General features: G+C 43.1%; 1 protein-coding gene across 1 annotated transcript; it reads left to right on the plus strand.

The window, feature by feature from the left end:
• Positions 1 to 876: 876 nt before the first annotated feature.
• LOC311129382 (uncharacterized protein) lies at positions 877 to 1950 on the plus strand (the record flags this gene model as incomplete). Its single annotated transcript, XM_084161667.1, has 1 exon — positions 877 to 1950. One exon carries the CDS (start codon positions 877 to 879, stop codon positions 1948 to 1950), a length of 1074 nt encoding a protein of 357 aa, XP_084017793.1.
• Positions 1951 to 15620: the final 13670 nt, after the last annotated feature.

Consider the following 15620-nt stretch of genomic DNA (forward strand, 5'->3'; position numbering starts at 1 on the left):
ATGAAGTCAGAGAAAACAGACAGCTGGTGTGTCTGTCATTGGCTAGTCTACTGTAGACCTGGGTGTTCTGTAACCCCGTCGTACTATCGTGAGTGTTGTTTATTGATGCGGTGCCAAGGCTTCCTCATCTTTCAAATCAAATCAAAGTTTTTTGGTGGCGTACACAGTTTAGCAGATGTTCTAGCGGGTACAGCGAAATGCTTGAGTTACCAGCTCCTAACAACGCAGGAAAAATCTTCCCGCTGCCATGACTTCCATCTGTGTGTGACTGTGACCAGGCAGGGTGGGAAGTTGGCTCTCTTCCTGCCACTGTGTGAATTATTCACACCGCCATTGTCAGAGCGGCCCTCACGTGTCAACGGGTGCACTAGAGGGGAGTGGAAGGGTGGAGGGGTGGAGGGGGAGTGGGGCAGACCAGCCCTTATTTTCAGAGGTTGACAGATGGATCAGGTCAGCTGTCTGGTCTGTCTGCTCCGTGTGGTTCGTCTGCTGGCAGTCTGGTCTCAAACCAGACAGATGCTACATGGTGTGCTGAGTTTTACAATTAGGCTACCACAGACAACAGGTAAGGCGTGGATTCTTCGTCTTGATTTTCGCTTAATAGTGTGCTAAAAGCAGTTATTGTTCCTGTCGCTTTGTATGTTTGACAAAACTGTCGTTAATTACAGTAACACTCTAAACCAGCACAAGGTATATTCAGCACACAGTGTTTCAACAGCTATTGTTTTTAGACAGGGTAAAGTATCTGATGTTTGTCTCAGCCTTGTGGGAGTAGCGTTCGCACAAACACTAACAAATAATTCAACGTCATATCATTTTTCAGGGTATGTTGCAAAATGTATGAGCCCTTGCTCTTTTATTTCTTTCAGCAACAGGATGGATTCATCCCATTGGTTCCTTTTCCTCATGTATGCTATCACTTTTCCATTGAAGAAAACTACTGCTTGCTATGACGGGTGCAGCTGCCTCACAGATATCAAATATATAAACTGCTCGGGTGGGAATCTCACCACTCCTCTTAGGAACGTCCCCCACAACACAGAGTACCTGGACCTGTCCAGAAACCTGTTGACAGCGCTCCAAGCAGGTTCCTTTGGAACCTTGTGGAGCCTGAGGGTGCTCCTTTTAAAAGAGAACAACATCAGCCATGTAGCTAACGGAGCTTTCTCTACCCTCCATCGGCTCAGGAGTCTGGACCTGAGCCGTAACCGCCTTTCTGCCCTGGGGCCTGGCTTCTCCCTGGGCCTTGAATCCCTAACCGAGCTCCTGCTGGATCACAACCATCTTACCGTCCTGGAGAGTGGGACCTTCCACAGCCTGGACAGCCTCCAGAAGCTGGACCTGAGCAGCAACCTCATCTCCACAGTAAAACCCAGAGCCCTGGGCTCCCTGACAGCCCTGCGCCAGCTCCACCTGGAGGGAAACCATCTCACCTCCCTGGGCTCCGGCCTCTTCTCCACGCTGCGCTCCCTGGAGGTGCTGGGCCTTCGGGGGAACCTGATCAGATCCACTGAGCCAGGAGTCTTCACCCCTATGTCTTCCCTAACTCTGCTGGACCTGGCCCTCAACCACCTAAGCACCCTGGGCTACAGGACCCTGTTGAGCATCCACACCCCCAGCCTCCACGTCCTGTTGGAGGGCAACCCCTGGCACTGTGACTGCGACCTGCAGAGGGTGTTCAGGAAGCTTTCCAGCATCCACAGGATCTTCCTGGATGACTACCAGGAGCTGAGGTGCAGCCAGCCCACCGAGCTAAAGGGCAGGTCCATGGGAGAAGTGGATGATGAGCTGTGTGTCGGAGAGACCGTGACGGTGCTCATTCTGACGGTCACCGTGGTGATCACTGTGGTAGCTGCCATTATCATGGCGGAGAAGAACAAGAAGAATAGCATGGCCAAGGACTGGGAGGAGAGCGTGGGGCTGGACACCTACTGTGACAATTACAATTAAGGCTGTCACCTCCGCATGACACAATAATGAAAGCTCACTGCACCTCAGCTCCCAATGTAGTTAAAGATCTGATTAACGTCGTGGATCGCAAGCAGATTTTCTTTGATAACTATAACTATCCTCAAAGAGATTAGCCCTCTTAGTTTGTAGAATAGGACATCTTGTATCGATTCCTTATATAAGGCAGTGAAATACTTTTTTTGGCAAGTTACTATTTCGCTGTGACAGTTGACATGGCCACCATTAGGGGCAGGATAACTAACCCACTGCATGCCATATGACTGTACTTTAGGAAGGCAATCATTACAGTACAATAAGAGAAGAGTTTACAAGTGCAATGTGTTTGGTGCTTGACAAATTACAATCATGCATATTTTATGTAATAATTGCCTACACCTCGAAATGGCAATGTTGATACAGATATCCTTTACAGTGCCTTCAAAAAGTATTCATACCCCTTGACTTATTCCACACTTTGTTGCATTACTGCCTGAATTCAAAATGGATTAAATAGATTTGTTCTCTCACCCATCTACAAACAATACCCCATAATGACAAAGTGAAAACGTGGTTTTAGAAATTTTAGCAAATTTATTGAAAAATAAATACAGAAATATCTAATTTAGTACATAAGTATTCCCACCCCTGAGTCAATACTTTGTAGAAGCACTTTTGGCAGCGATTACAGCTCTGAGTCTTTCTGGGTAAGTCTCTAAGAGCTTTCCACACCTGGATTGTGCACCATTTGTGTATTTTTAATATTCTTCAAGCTCTGTCAAATTGGTTGTTGATCATTGCTAGACAACTATTTTCAGGTCTTGCCATAGATTTTCAAGTAGTCAAAACTGTAACTCGGCCCCTCAGGAACATTCACTATCTTCTTGGTAAGCAACTCCAGTGTAGATTTGGCCTTGTGTTTTAGGTTATTAACCTGCTGAAAGGTGAATTCTTCTCCCAGTGTCTAGTGGAAAGCAGACTGAACAAGGTTTTCCTCTAGGATTCTGCCTGTGCTTAGCTCCATTTCATTAATTATTTTTTTCTCCTGAAAACCTCCCCAGTCCTTAACGATTACAAGCATACATATAACATGATGCAGCCGCCACTGTGCTTGAAAATATGGAGAGTGGTACTCAGTAATGTGTTGTATTGGATTTGGTCCAAACATAACACTTTCTATTCAGGACAAAAAGTTTAATGCTTTGCCACATTTTTTGCAGTATTACTTTAGTGCCTTGTTGTAAACAGGATGGATTTTTTGGAATATTTGTTATTCTGTACAGGCTTCCTTCTTTTAACTCTGTCATTTAGGTTAGTATTGTGGAGTAACTACAATGTTGTTGATCCATCCTCAGTTTTCTCCTATCACAGCCATAAAACTCTGTAACTGTTTTAAAGTCACCACTGGCCTCAAACGGATTCCTTCCTCTCTGGGATCTGAGTTAGGAAGGACACATGTACTTTTGTAGTGACTGTGTGTATTGATACACCATCCAAAGTGTAACTAATAGCTTCACCATGCTCAAAGGGATATTCAATGTTTGCTTTTATTAATTTTACCCGTCTACCAATAGGTGCCCTTCTTTGCGAGACATTGGAAAACTTCTCTGATCTTTGTGGTGGAATCTGTGTTTGAAATTCACTGCTCGACTGAGGGACCTTACAGATAATTGCATTTGTGGGGCAGAGAGATGAGGAAGTCATTCAAAAATCATGTTAAACACAATTATTGCACACAGAGTGAGTCCATGTAACTTATTATGTGACTTGTTAAACACATTTTTACTCCTGAATTTATTTAGCCTTGCCATAACAAAGGAGTTGAATACTTATCGACTCAAGACGTCAGCTTAAATTTTTTAATGAATTGCTAAATTAAAAAAAAAATACTTTGATCCACTTTGACATGATGGGGTATTGTGTGTAGGCCAGTGACAAAAAAATGTCTATTTAACCCATTTTAAATTCAGGCTGTAACACAACAAAATGTGGAAAAAGTCAAGGGGTGTTGCAGTTGTCCATCTGTCTTCGCAGTTGCTTTGGCAGTGAACTCCATTATAATTAAAAAGAGTTGCTTTGGCAGTGAACTCCATTATAACTAAAAAGAGGAAGAAAGAGATGCAGGTGGAGTCATTTCTATTAACCAACCATGTACTGTATAATGCATTAATAATAAATGTATAATGCTTTTTATTTAAATAAACCGTGTCATTCGAGCCCTGGATGCTGATTGGCTGAAAGACGTGGTATATCAGACAATATACCACGGGTATGATTCAAAACGACTTGTTTACTGTTCTAATTACGTTCTAACCAGTTTATAATAGCAATAAGGCACCTCTGGGTTTGTTGTATATGGTCAATATACCACAGCTAAGGGCTGTATCAAGGCACTCCGTGTTGCGTCGTGCTTAAGAACAGCCCTTAACTGTGTTATATTGGCCATATACCACACCCCCTCGGGCCTTATTGGTTAAATATCACACATAATGCTATAACCATTCATTACATGACATCCTTTATTGGTTCATATAGTCTAAACACGCATTGCACACAGACAAGATTAATTGAATGGGTTATCAAGGGTTTTAAGATATCAAATGACCTTTTCCCCCCCACACCTTAGCAGTTGTTTTAATGGCATTCTGATTAGAATTGTGTTAGTCTAGTACTAGTATCTGAATTATTTATCTTACTCTACTTCAGCCTGCATGTTTTAGCATCATGTCCCATATCGCTGTTACCGTGGCCTGGTTTGCTCCCATCCAGCATGTTTCAAAGCTCTACGTTGCCTCTCAGAGTGTGGTCAAGGTGTATCCATTAATTCCCACAACATTACATAATTAATTCTGCTGATTTCGAGTCAGATATATGATTAAATATGGCGATATTAAAAATTTTATATTTGAACTAGGCCTGCATTACATTTACATTTACATTTACGTCATTTAGCAGACGCTCTTATCCAGAGCGACTTACAAATAGGTGCATTCACCTTATAGCCAGTGGGATAACCACTTTACAATGTTTTTTTTTTTTTTTTTTGGGGGGGGGGGGGTTAGGGTAAGGGGGGGGTAGAAGGATTACTTTATCCTATCACAGGTATTCCTTAAAGAGGTGGGGTTTCAAATGTTTGCATGGAATCTTAAAAATGTCAACAAATGAACAATTGAAGAAAGCACCCTGACTTATCTTGGAAAGTATTTCATAGATTTGTATGTCCAACTAAATCCAATCCAACCAAATTAAAATGTATATTGGTTTTATATTAGTAGGCTACCTTTTGGTGACCAAACACCAGCTGAACTAACTCGCGCAGAGGTTGGTGTAATATGTTATCTCAACAACAGAGGTCACTAAAGATGGTCTAAACCATATGTTTTTATACAAAGGCTTCTCTGAGTAAATAGTGTACCACCCAAGATTACCACTAGAGGGTAGAAGATCTTAAGGTCTGAGAGGCATAAAAGTTCTACCTGTATTCCGGGAGCAGGTGTCGCTTCACTTCCTTGATTCTGTTGCTGCTACCTTGGAATTACAGGATGATCCAGATCAAGCGACGTTAAGGAGAGTTTGACACTGGTACAACTCGGCACAACTTGGGCACGACCACCTGTAAAACCCAAAACCAGCGGTTCATCCACTTCAGGGGGGACAATACTAACAGGATGTCCCTTTCACAACATGTGGTCCTCTGTAGCTCAGCTGGTAGAGCACGGTGCTTGTAACGCCAAGGTAGTGGGTTTGATCGCCGGGACCACCCATACACAAAAAATGTATGCACGCATGACTGTAAGTCGCTTTGGATGAAAGCGTCTGCCAAATGGCATATTATTATTACAACAACAACAACCCACGTGAGGGCAGGCCATACAATATCAGATTTTTGCGTCATGATAATTTAAACCTTTTATTGGCCACCATACTATTTGGACTCAAATGCCAACAACAACAACAACAAAAACAGTCAGATTAGACGCCAAGCCATTGAGCGTAGCCTCTGTCCTTGTCTCCCAGCTGACAGGAAAGAAGATGACTGATCAGGTACATATGGTGTTGTCTGGGGAAGGATGGACTGGAATCCTCACAACACTCAGGCAGACAGACAGGGGATTGAATGTTGTCTCTAAGATTAAGATGGAGGCAAACATGGGAAATCACTGAGATACCCAGTCAATGTAAAGTACCAGTCAAAAGTTTGGACAAACATTTTACATTTTACATTTTAGTCATTTAGCAGACGCTCTTATCCAGAGCAACTTACAGTTCGTGAGTGCATACATTTTCATACACACCTACTCATTCCAGGGTTTTTCTTTATTTTTACAATTTTCTACATTGTAGAATAATAGTGAAGACATCAAAACTTTGAAATAACACATATGGAATCATGTAGCAACCAAAAAGGTGTTAAACAAATCAAAATGTATTTTATATTTGAGATTCTTCAAATAGCCACCCTTTGCCTTGATGACAGCTTTGCACACTCTTTGCAAACCCTTGAATGAGTAGGTGTGTCCAAACTTTTGACTGGTAGTGTATTTACATATATACACTACCGTTCAAAGGTTTGGGGTCACTTAGAAATGTCCTTGTTTTCGAAAGAAAAGCAAAAAAAAAAAAATTCTCCATTAAAATAACATCAAATTCATCAGAAACACAGTGTAGACATTGTTCATGTTGTAAATGGCTATTGTAGCTGGAAACGGCTGATTTTTAATGGAATATCTACATAGGCGTACAGAGGCCCATTATCAGCAACTATCATTCCTGTGTTCCAATGGCACGTTGTGTTTGCTAATCCAAGTTTATCATTTTAAAAGGCTAATTGATCATTAGAAAACCCTTTTGCAATTATGTTAGCACAGCTGAAAACTGTTGTGCTGATTAAAGGAGCAATAAAACCTGGCCTTCTTGAGACTAGTTGAGTATCTGGAGTATCAGCAATTGTGGGTTCGACTACAGGCTCAAAATGGCCAGAAACAAATAATTTACTTGTCAGTCTATTCTTGTTCTGAGAAAACAAGGACATTTCTAAGTGACCCCAAACTTTTGAACGGTAGTGTATATTTACCAAAAAATATATGGAGGATTGGAAATGATGCAGACAATTACATTGAAGGAAGCCACAATCTATCTGCAATATTACAGCTGATCTACCCACTAAAATATATATGTCTATATATATATTATTACTCAGATCACAGATCAGAGAGAGAGAAGTCGGACTTAAAGCATTATGGAGAAATGTCTACAGAGACAATCACAAGAGCAGACTAACGAGCCTGTTGATGTTTCCCATGGTTTCATGCTAGTCTACAATAAGCTCACTTAGGCCATTCAATGTTATTTATCTGGCTATAAGAGGCCCTTCACTCTTGTGTTAGTTTAATGGACAAGCGACCACAGCAGAATCCACCACAACAACGTCTAGGGGAATAATTTGGTCTCTCTGGGTCCCAGGAGTCAGAGTCAAACAGTGGGGAGAAACACCCTCTGCAGCCTGGCCAAGCTCGTTACAATTAGGACCAATAATTCTCCCAGGGCATTTAACTCAACCATAGCCAGCAGACATGGCACTAACTCAGAGGATGGATATGAGTAGGTCAATGCCAACCCAACAGAAAGTAGTGGCATGGCCTCTATTGAGTATTGATGGACCTGAGGAGTACCACAAGCATCTTCCCTGCACACACACGCGCACACCTTCGATTGTAAGGACACCTGAAGAAAAGTGTACGTAGAATTGTCATGTATTCTGGTACTTCATCCTATACAGCCCATTGTTTACATTGAGATGAACAACATTCCATTACATTCCATGACATTCTTAGGCTGTGATGTGTGGTATAATGTAGTCTACTTCCTGCCTTGTCCACTCCTGAGCCAGCAATATGTCACTCTATCATAGAGCCGGGCGATGTGGACAAATATGTATATAATGATAAATTGATTGAATTATCACGATAACAATAAATTGAATGATATGTTTATAACATTGATGTGCGCCACAGTATTTTTTTGTATATTACCCTTAAAACAACTGCTACTACTTCGAATGTTGTAGCTATCAATTGTCACATTAACAATCAACCATAGCGAACTTATTTCATTTATTTCATAGGGCCCTATAGATTGTTTATGGTAATGAACGATATCAGCAAACTGTCCACGATAAGTGGTCTGTTTGGTCGGTGTCAATAATTTTCGGTTTATCATCCCAGTTCTACTCTATCACTTCATTCCTCTCTCTTCCTCATGGTCTGTGCCTGGCCATGGGATCCATCTTTCATAATCCTGTATCCTGGCCACCAATCTGACTCTCCAATTACACTAAGCTGTCACTGTCACCATGCACGGTGGGATAGCTCTGTTGTTGTTATTGTGTTGGTTGGGTTATTCCTGCTGTGATTTGGCTGGCTGGGGAAGCTAGGATTCAGCATGACTGTGTGTACCAAGATATTGGGCAAACATGTTGTTGGAGTACACTACTTTCAAATTCATTGAAGGTCCAAATGCTCAAAGACTTGAATCAGAGGTTTCAGTGTTACAACTACCATTCTGTTTTCTTGCTCTGAATCTTCCCTAAATGTCTAGAGGTGCATTAAGGACTGTTTCCATGGAAATCCAATTGGCCACCTGTACCACGGTAACCTTTACCGTGCAAAACATTGTGGCTAGGCTCCCTATTGACTTATACACTGTGGTCTATTCCCTCTGAACTTGTCGGGCAAACAGAAGAGAAGTCAGGATGAAGACAAGACGCTCAAAACGTTCAAATTATTTGACTTCTCACCAAGATGGGGCCTGGGTCTGGGACTTTCTATTGTCACATACTGTCAAAAGGAAATGTCACACCGCCGAAGCCAAATGCAGCCTGAGTGTAACCGACATCAAGCCATAGGCTGAATATTGACTCAGTTAGCCCCTTGTCTCCGGTGTCCATAGCAACAGCTGAGGAGGTAGTTGTCACAGCTTGTTTGGCCTCAGTGGGCTAACATGTTTCCTCTGAAAGGCCCTTGTTTCCACATCGGGTCAGAGAGAGCACTGAGGAGTGGAGTTAAGTTGGAATGCCCTTGTGTCCATAGGCTGAGATTCCATTCTTGTTTTGTTATTGTAATAGTATGTGTGTTATTTTACATGACCAGACATAAGCTATGTATGGACGTTTGTTTGATGTACTGTTATTAATGACGTTGAAGACGAGTCTGTAAATATGTAGCTTATCCAGGTTGTTGCCCTCGTTAGCCTTTTCCTATTTTTCAGGATGACTTTTATTTAATAGTGCATTGATTTGGTATTCAGGAAGTGAACCCATTTGGCAACAGGAACCAAAGGAAGTGTCCTGCTACTGCAGAGACCACGCTTGATCTATAATCACAATCTATCAGCAGGATAAAAAATTAATACAACTCTTTGGCCTTCCCACACATCTCTAACCTTTTCTTTCAAAAGCGTTCAGCAAATAGTCCTAATGCCGCTCACTTGTTTGCAGATGATTGTGAATGCCATTAGCTCTTTCGCGTTTATCACACCGGCTAAATCTCTACAGGGTAAACTAAGTGTTTTTAGTGACTGGAGGAAATAATAAAGCACTGTTCTTTTTAATGTACTAACATACACACACACATACATCAATATTTTTCTTATACAAGGAGTACTGAAACTGTGTGTGTGTGTATGTGTGTGTGTATATGTGTGTGTGTGTGTGTGTGTGTGTGTGCGTGTGTGTGTCTCCTTGTTGAAGAGGTCCCTGAACAAATCCCCGGCCTATGAGGCCCCAGGTGAGGTGAAGAGTTTGAGCTCTTCCCGTCTCCTGTGAGAGCGCTTGAACTCCAATTTCCTGAGAGACATGCTGTACTTCTGCTAGTCCTGTGATCAGAATTTCAATGATTTTGGCCTTGCTTGGAGATGTCTCATATCACCACTCAGTGATTGTCTTAGGCTATATGCACAAAATTAACAGACTGCTTTCGAGTAAGGGACGGTGATGGATACAGAGGAGTGCAAGTTTATATGTTTGCTTTTACTGGAGTATGATATTGAACTATCATGGGCAAACACTGATCTGATGATTCTTCCCCTTGCAGAGTTAACATCTGGCTGTCAGTTTTTCCTTGAAATGTATTGTGAAATGTATTGTGATGTATTATGATGTATTATGTAATGTATTGTGTAATGTATTGAGATATGTTATGTAATGTATTGTGTAATATATTGTGATGTAATGTATTGAGATATATTATGTAATGTATTGAGATGTGTTATGTAATGTATTGAGATGTGTTATGTAATGTATTCTGATGTATTTTTATTTTTAATTATTTTTTGTCATTTAGCTGACGCTCTTATCCAGAGCGACTTACAGGAGCAATTAGGGTTAAGTGCCTTGCTCAAGGGCACATCGACAGATTTTTCACCTAGTCGGCTCGGGGATTAGAACCAGCGACCTTTCGGTTACTGGCACAACGCTCTTAACCACTAAGCTACCTGCCGCCCTGTATTATGTATTATGTAATGTGTTGTAATGTATTATGTAATGTATTGTGATGTATTATGTAATGTATTGAGATGTATTATGTCATGTATTGAGATGTATTATGCAATGTATTGTGGTCCTCTGTAGCTCAATTGGTAGAGCATGGCGCTTGTAACGCCAGGGTAGTGGGTTCGATCCCCGGGACCACCCATACGTAAAAATGTATGCACACATGACTGTAAGTCGCTTTGGATAAAAGCGTCCGCTAAATGGCATATTATTATTATATTATTATATGTATTATGTAATGTATTATGTAATGTATTGAGATGTATTATGTAATGTATTGAGATGTATTATGTAATGTATTGTGATGTATTATGTAATGTATTGTGATCAAGTACAGTGCATTAGGAACGTATTCAGACCCCTTGACTCTTCCCACGTTTTGTTACGTTACAGCCTTATTCTAAAATTGATTAAATTATTATTTTTTTCATCAATCTACACATACAGTACCTCATAATGACAAAGCGAAAACAGATTTTTAGACATTTTTGCAAATCGATTAAAAATAAAGACAGAAATACCTTATTTACATAAGTATTCAGACCCTTTGCTATGAAATTGAGCTCAGGTGAATCCTGTTTCCATTGATCATCCTTGAGATGTTTCTACAACTTGATTGGAGTCCACCTGTGGTAAATTTAATTGATTGGACATTATTTGGAAAGGCACACGCCTGTCTATGTAAGGTCCCACAGTTGACAGTGCATGTCAGAGCAAAAACCAAGCCATGAGGTCAAAGGAATTGTCCGTAGAGCTCAGAGACAGCATTGTGTCGAGGCACAGATCTAGGGAAGGGTACCAAAACATTTCAGCATTGAAGGTCCCCAAGAACGCAGTGCCCTCCATCATTCTTAAATGGAAGAAGTTTGGAACCACCAAGACTCTTCCTAGAGCTGGCCGCCCGGCCAAACTGAGCAATCGGGGGAGATGGGCCTTGGTCAAGAAGATGACCAAGAACCCAATGGTCACTTTGACAGAGCTCCAGAGTTCCTCTGTGGAGATGGGGGAACCTTCCAGAAGGACAACCATCTCTGCAGCACTCCACCAATCAGGACTTTATGGTAAAGTGGCCAGATGGAAGCCACTCCTCAGTAAAAGGCACATGACAGCCCGCATGGAGTTTAACAAAAGTCACCTAAAGGACTCTCAGACCATCGGTAACAAGGTTCTGTGGTCTGATGAAACCAAGATTGAACTCTTTGACACCCAACAGCGCCGGAGAAGATGGCTGCCGTTTTACAGCCCTCTAACCAACCCCCTAACCAATTGTACTATTATGTGTGTTTTTCCGCGTTATTTGTAATTTATTTTGTACATAATGTTTCTGCCATCGTCTCTTATAACCAAAAAGAGCTTCTGGATATCAGGACAGCGATTACTCACCTCGCATTGGACGAAGATTTTTTCTTCAACGAGGCGGCCGCGAAGGATATCATACAGACACCCGACAAGGCCCAAATCCCCGTCATTCGCGTGAGGAAGAGACAGAGATATCGCGGACGCAGATCCGGGTGCCTTGTAAGGATCCGACGGCGAGCGAGTAAACTGCCTCTTCCATCAATCCTATTAGCCAACGTTCAAGCTTTTGAGAATAAAATGGACGATTTAAGATTACGGTTATCCTACCAACGGGACATTAAAAACTGTAATATCTTATGTTTCACGGAGTCGTGGCTGAACGACAACAATGATAACATTCAGCTAGCAGGCTATACGCTACATCGGCAGGACAGAACGGCTGACTCTGGTAAGACAAGGGGTGGCGGTCTGTGTATATTTGTAAACAACAGCTGGTGCACAAAATCAAATACTAAGGAAGTCTCTAGGTTTTGCTCGCCTGAGGTAGAGTATCTTATGATAAGCTGTAAACCACACTATTTACCAAGAGAGTTTTCATCTATATTTTTCATAGCTGTCTATTTACCACCACAAACCAATGCTGGCATTAAGATTGCACTGAATGAGTTGTACAAGGCCATTAATCAACAGGAAAACGCTCATCCAGATGCAGCGCTCCTAGTGGCCGGGGACTGTAATGCAGGGAAACTTAAATCCGTTCTACCTAATTTCTACCAGCATGTTAAATGTGCAACCAGAGGGAAAAAAACTCTAGACCACCTTTACTCCACACACAGAGACGCATACAAAGCTCTCCCTCGCCCTCCATTTGGCAAATCTGACCATAACTCTATCCTCCTGATTCCTGCTTATAAGCAAAAACTGAAGCAGGAAGCACCAGTGATTCGGTTAATAAAAAAGTGGTCAGATGACGCAGATGCTAAGCTACAGGACTGTTTTGCTAGCACAGACTGGAACATGTTCCGGGATTCTTCAGACAGCATTGAGGAGTACACCACATCAGTCACTGGCTTCATTAATAAGTGCATCGATGATGTCGTCCCCACAGTGACCGTACGTACATACCCCAACCAGAAGCCATGGATTACAGGAAACATCCGCACTGAGCTAAAGGGTAGAGCTGCCGCTTTCAAGGAACGGGACTCTAACCCGGACGCTTATAAGAAATCCCGCTATGACCTCCGACGAACCATCAAACAGGCAAAGAGTCAATACAGGTCTAAGATTGAATCATACTACACTGGCTCTGACGCTCGTCGGATGTGGCAGGGCTTGAAAACTATTACAGACTACAAAGGGAAGCACAGCCGCGAGCTGCCCAGTGACACAAGCCTACCAGACGAGCTAAACCACTTCTATGCTCGCTTCGAGGCAAGCAACACTGAAGCATGCATGAGAGCACCAGCTGTTCCGGATGACTATGTGATCACGCTCTCCGTAGCCGATGTGAGTAAGACTTTTAAGCAGGTCAACATTCACAAGGCCGCAGGGCCAGACGGATTACCAGGACGTGTACTCCGAGCATGTGCTGACCAACTGGCAAGTGTCTTCACTGACATTTTCAACATGTCCCTGACTGAGTCTGTAATACCAACATGTTTCAAGCAGACCACCATAGTCCCCGTGCCCAAGAACTCTAAGATAACCTGCCTAAATGACTACCGACCCGTAGCACTGACGTCTGTAGCCATGAAGTGCTTTGAAAGACTGGTCATGGCTCACATCAACAGCATAATCCCAGAAACCCTAGACCCACTCCAATTTGCATACCGCCCCAACAGATCCACAGATGATGCAATCTCTATCGCACTCCACACTGCCCTTTCCCACCTGGACAAGAGGAACACCTACGTGAGAATGCTATTCATTGACTACAGCTCAGCATTCAACACCATAGTGCCCTCTAAGCTCATCACTAAGCTAAGGATCCTGGGACTAAACACCTCCCTCTGCAACTGGATCCTGGACTTCCTGACGGGCCGCCCCCAGGTGGTAAGGGTAGGTAACAACACATCTGCCACACTGATCCTCAACACGGGGGCCCCTCAGGGGTGCGTGCTCAGTCCCCTCCTGTACTCTCTGTTCACCCATGACTGCATGGCCAGGCACGACTCCAACACCATCATTAAGTTTGCCGACGACACAACAGTGGTAGGCCTGATCACCGACAACGATGAGACAGCCTATAGGGAGGAGGTCAGAGATCTGGCCGTGTGGTGCCAGGACAACAACCTCTCCCTCAACGTGACCAAGACAAAGGAGATGATTGTGGACTACAGGAAAAAAAAGAGGACTGAGCACGCCCCCATTCTCATCGACGGGGTTGTAGTGGAACAGGTTGAGAGCTTCAAGTTCCTTGGTGTCCACATCACCAACGAACTATCATGGTCCAAACACACCAAGACAGTCGTGAAGAGGGCACGACAAAGCCTATTCCCCCTCAGGAGACTAAAAAGATTTGGCATGGGTCCTCAGATCCTCAAAAAATTCTACAGCTGCACCATCGAGAGCATCCTGACTGGTTGCATCACCGCCTGGTATGGCAACTGCTTGGCCTCTGACCGCAAGGCACTACAGAGGGTAGTGCGTACGGCCCAGTACATCACTGGGGCAAAGCTTCCTGCCATCCACGACCTCTATACCAGGCGGTGTCAGAGGAAGGCCCTCAAAATTGTCAAAGACTCCAGCCACCCTAGTCATAGACTGTTCTCTCTGCTACCGCACGGCAAGCGGTACCGGAGTGCCAAGTCTAGGTCCAAAAGACTTCTCAACAGCTTCTACCCCCAAGCCATAAGACTCCTGAACAGCTAATCATGGCTACCCGGACTATTTGCACTGCCCCCCCACCCCATCCTTTTTACGCTGCTGCTACTCTGTTAAGTATTTATGCATAGTCACTTTAACTCTACCCACATGTACATATTACCTCAACTACCTCAACTAGCCGGTGCCCCCGCACATTGACTCTGCAACGGTACCCCCCTGTATATATAGCCTCCCTACTGTCACTTTATTTTACTTCTGCTCTTTTTTTCTCAACACTTTTTTTGTTGTTGTTTTATTCTTACTTTTTTTGTTTAAAATAAATGCACTGTTGGTTAAGGGCTGTAAGTAAGCATTTCACTGTAATGTCTGCACCTGTTGTATTCGGCGCATGTGACCAATAAAATTTGATTTGATTTGATTTGATTTGAATGCCAGGCGTCACGTCTGAAGGAAACCTGGCACCATCCATATGGTGAAGCATGGTGGTGGCAGCATCATGCTGTGGGAGTGTTTTTCAGCTGCAGGGACTGGGAGACTAGTCAGGATCGAGGAAAAGATGAACGGAGCAAAGTACAGATAGATCCTTGATGAAAACCTGCTCCAGAGCACTCAGGACCTCAGACTGGGGGCGAATGTTCACCTTCCAACAGGACAACGACCCTAAGCACACAGCCAAGACAACGCAGGAGTGACTTTGGGACAAGTCTCTGAATGTCCTTGTGTGGCCCAGCCAGAGCCCAGACTTGAACCCGATCGAACATCTCTGGAGAGACCTGAAAAAAGCTGTGCATCGACGCTCCCCATCCAACCTGACAGAGCTTCAGAGGATCTGCAGAGAAGAATGGGAGAAACTCCCAAAATAGAGATGTGCCAAGTTTGTAGCGTCATACCCAAGAAGACTTAAGGCTGTAATCGCTGCCTAAGGTGTTTCAACAAAGTACTGAGTAAAGGGTCTGAATACTTACGTTTTTTAAATATTTTTTAAATTTGCAAACATTTC

The sequence above is a fragment of the Coregonus lavaretus genome (assembly GCF_964263955.1).
Source record: "Coregonus lavaretus genome assembly, chromosome: 5".
In the NCBI taxonomy this organism is placed as follows: Eukaryota; Metazoa; Chordata; class Actinopteri; order Salmoniformes; family Salmonidae; genus Coregonus; species Coregonus lavaretus.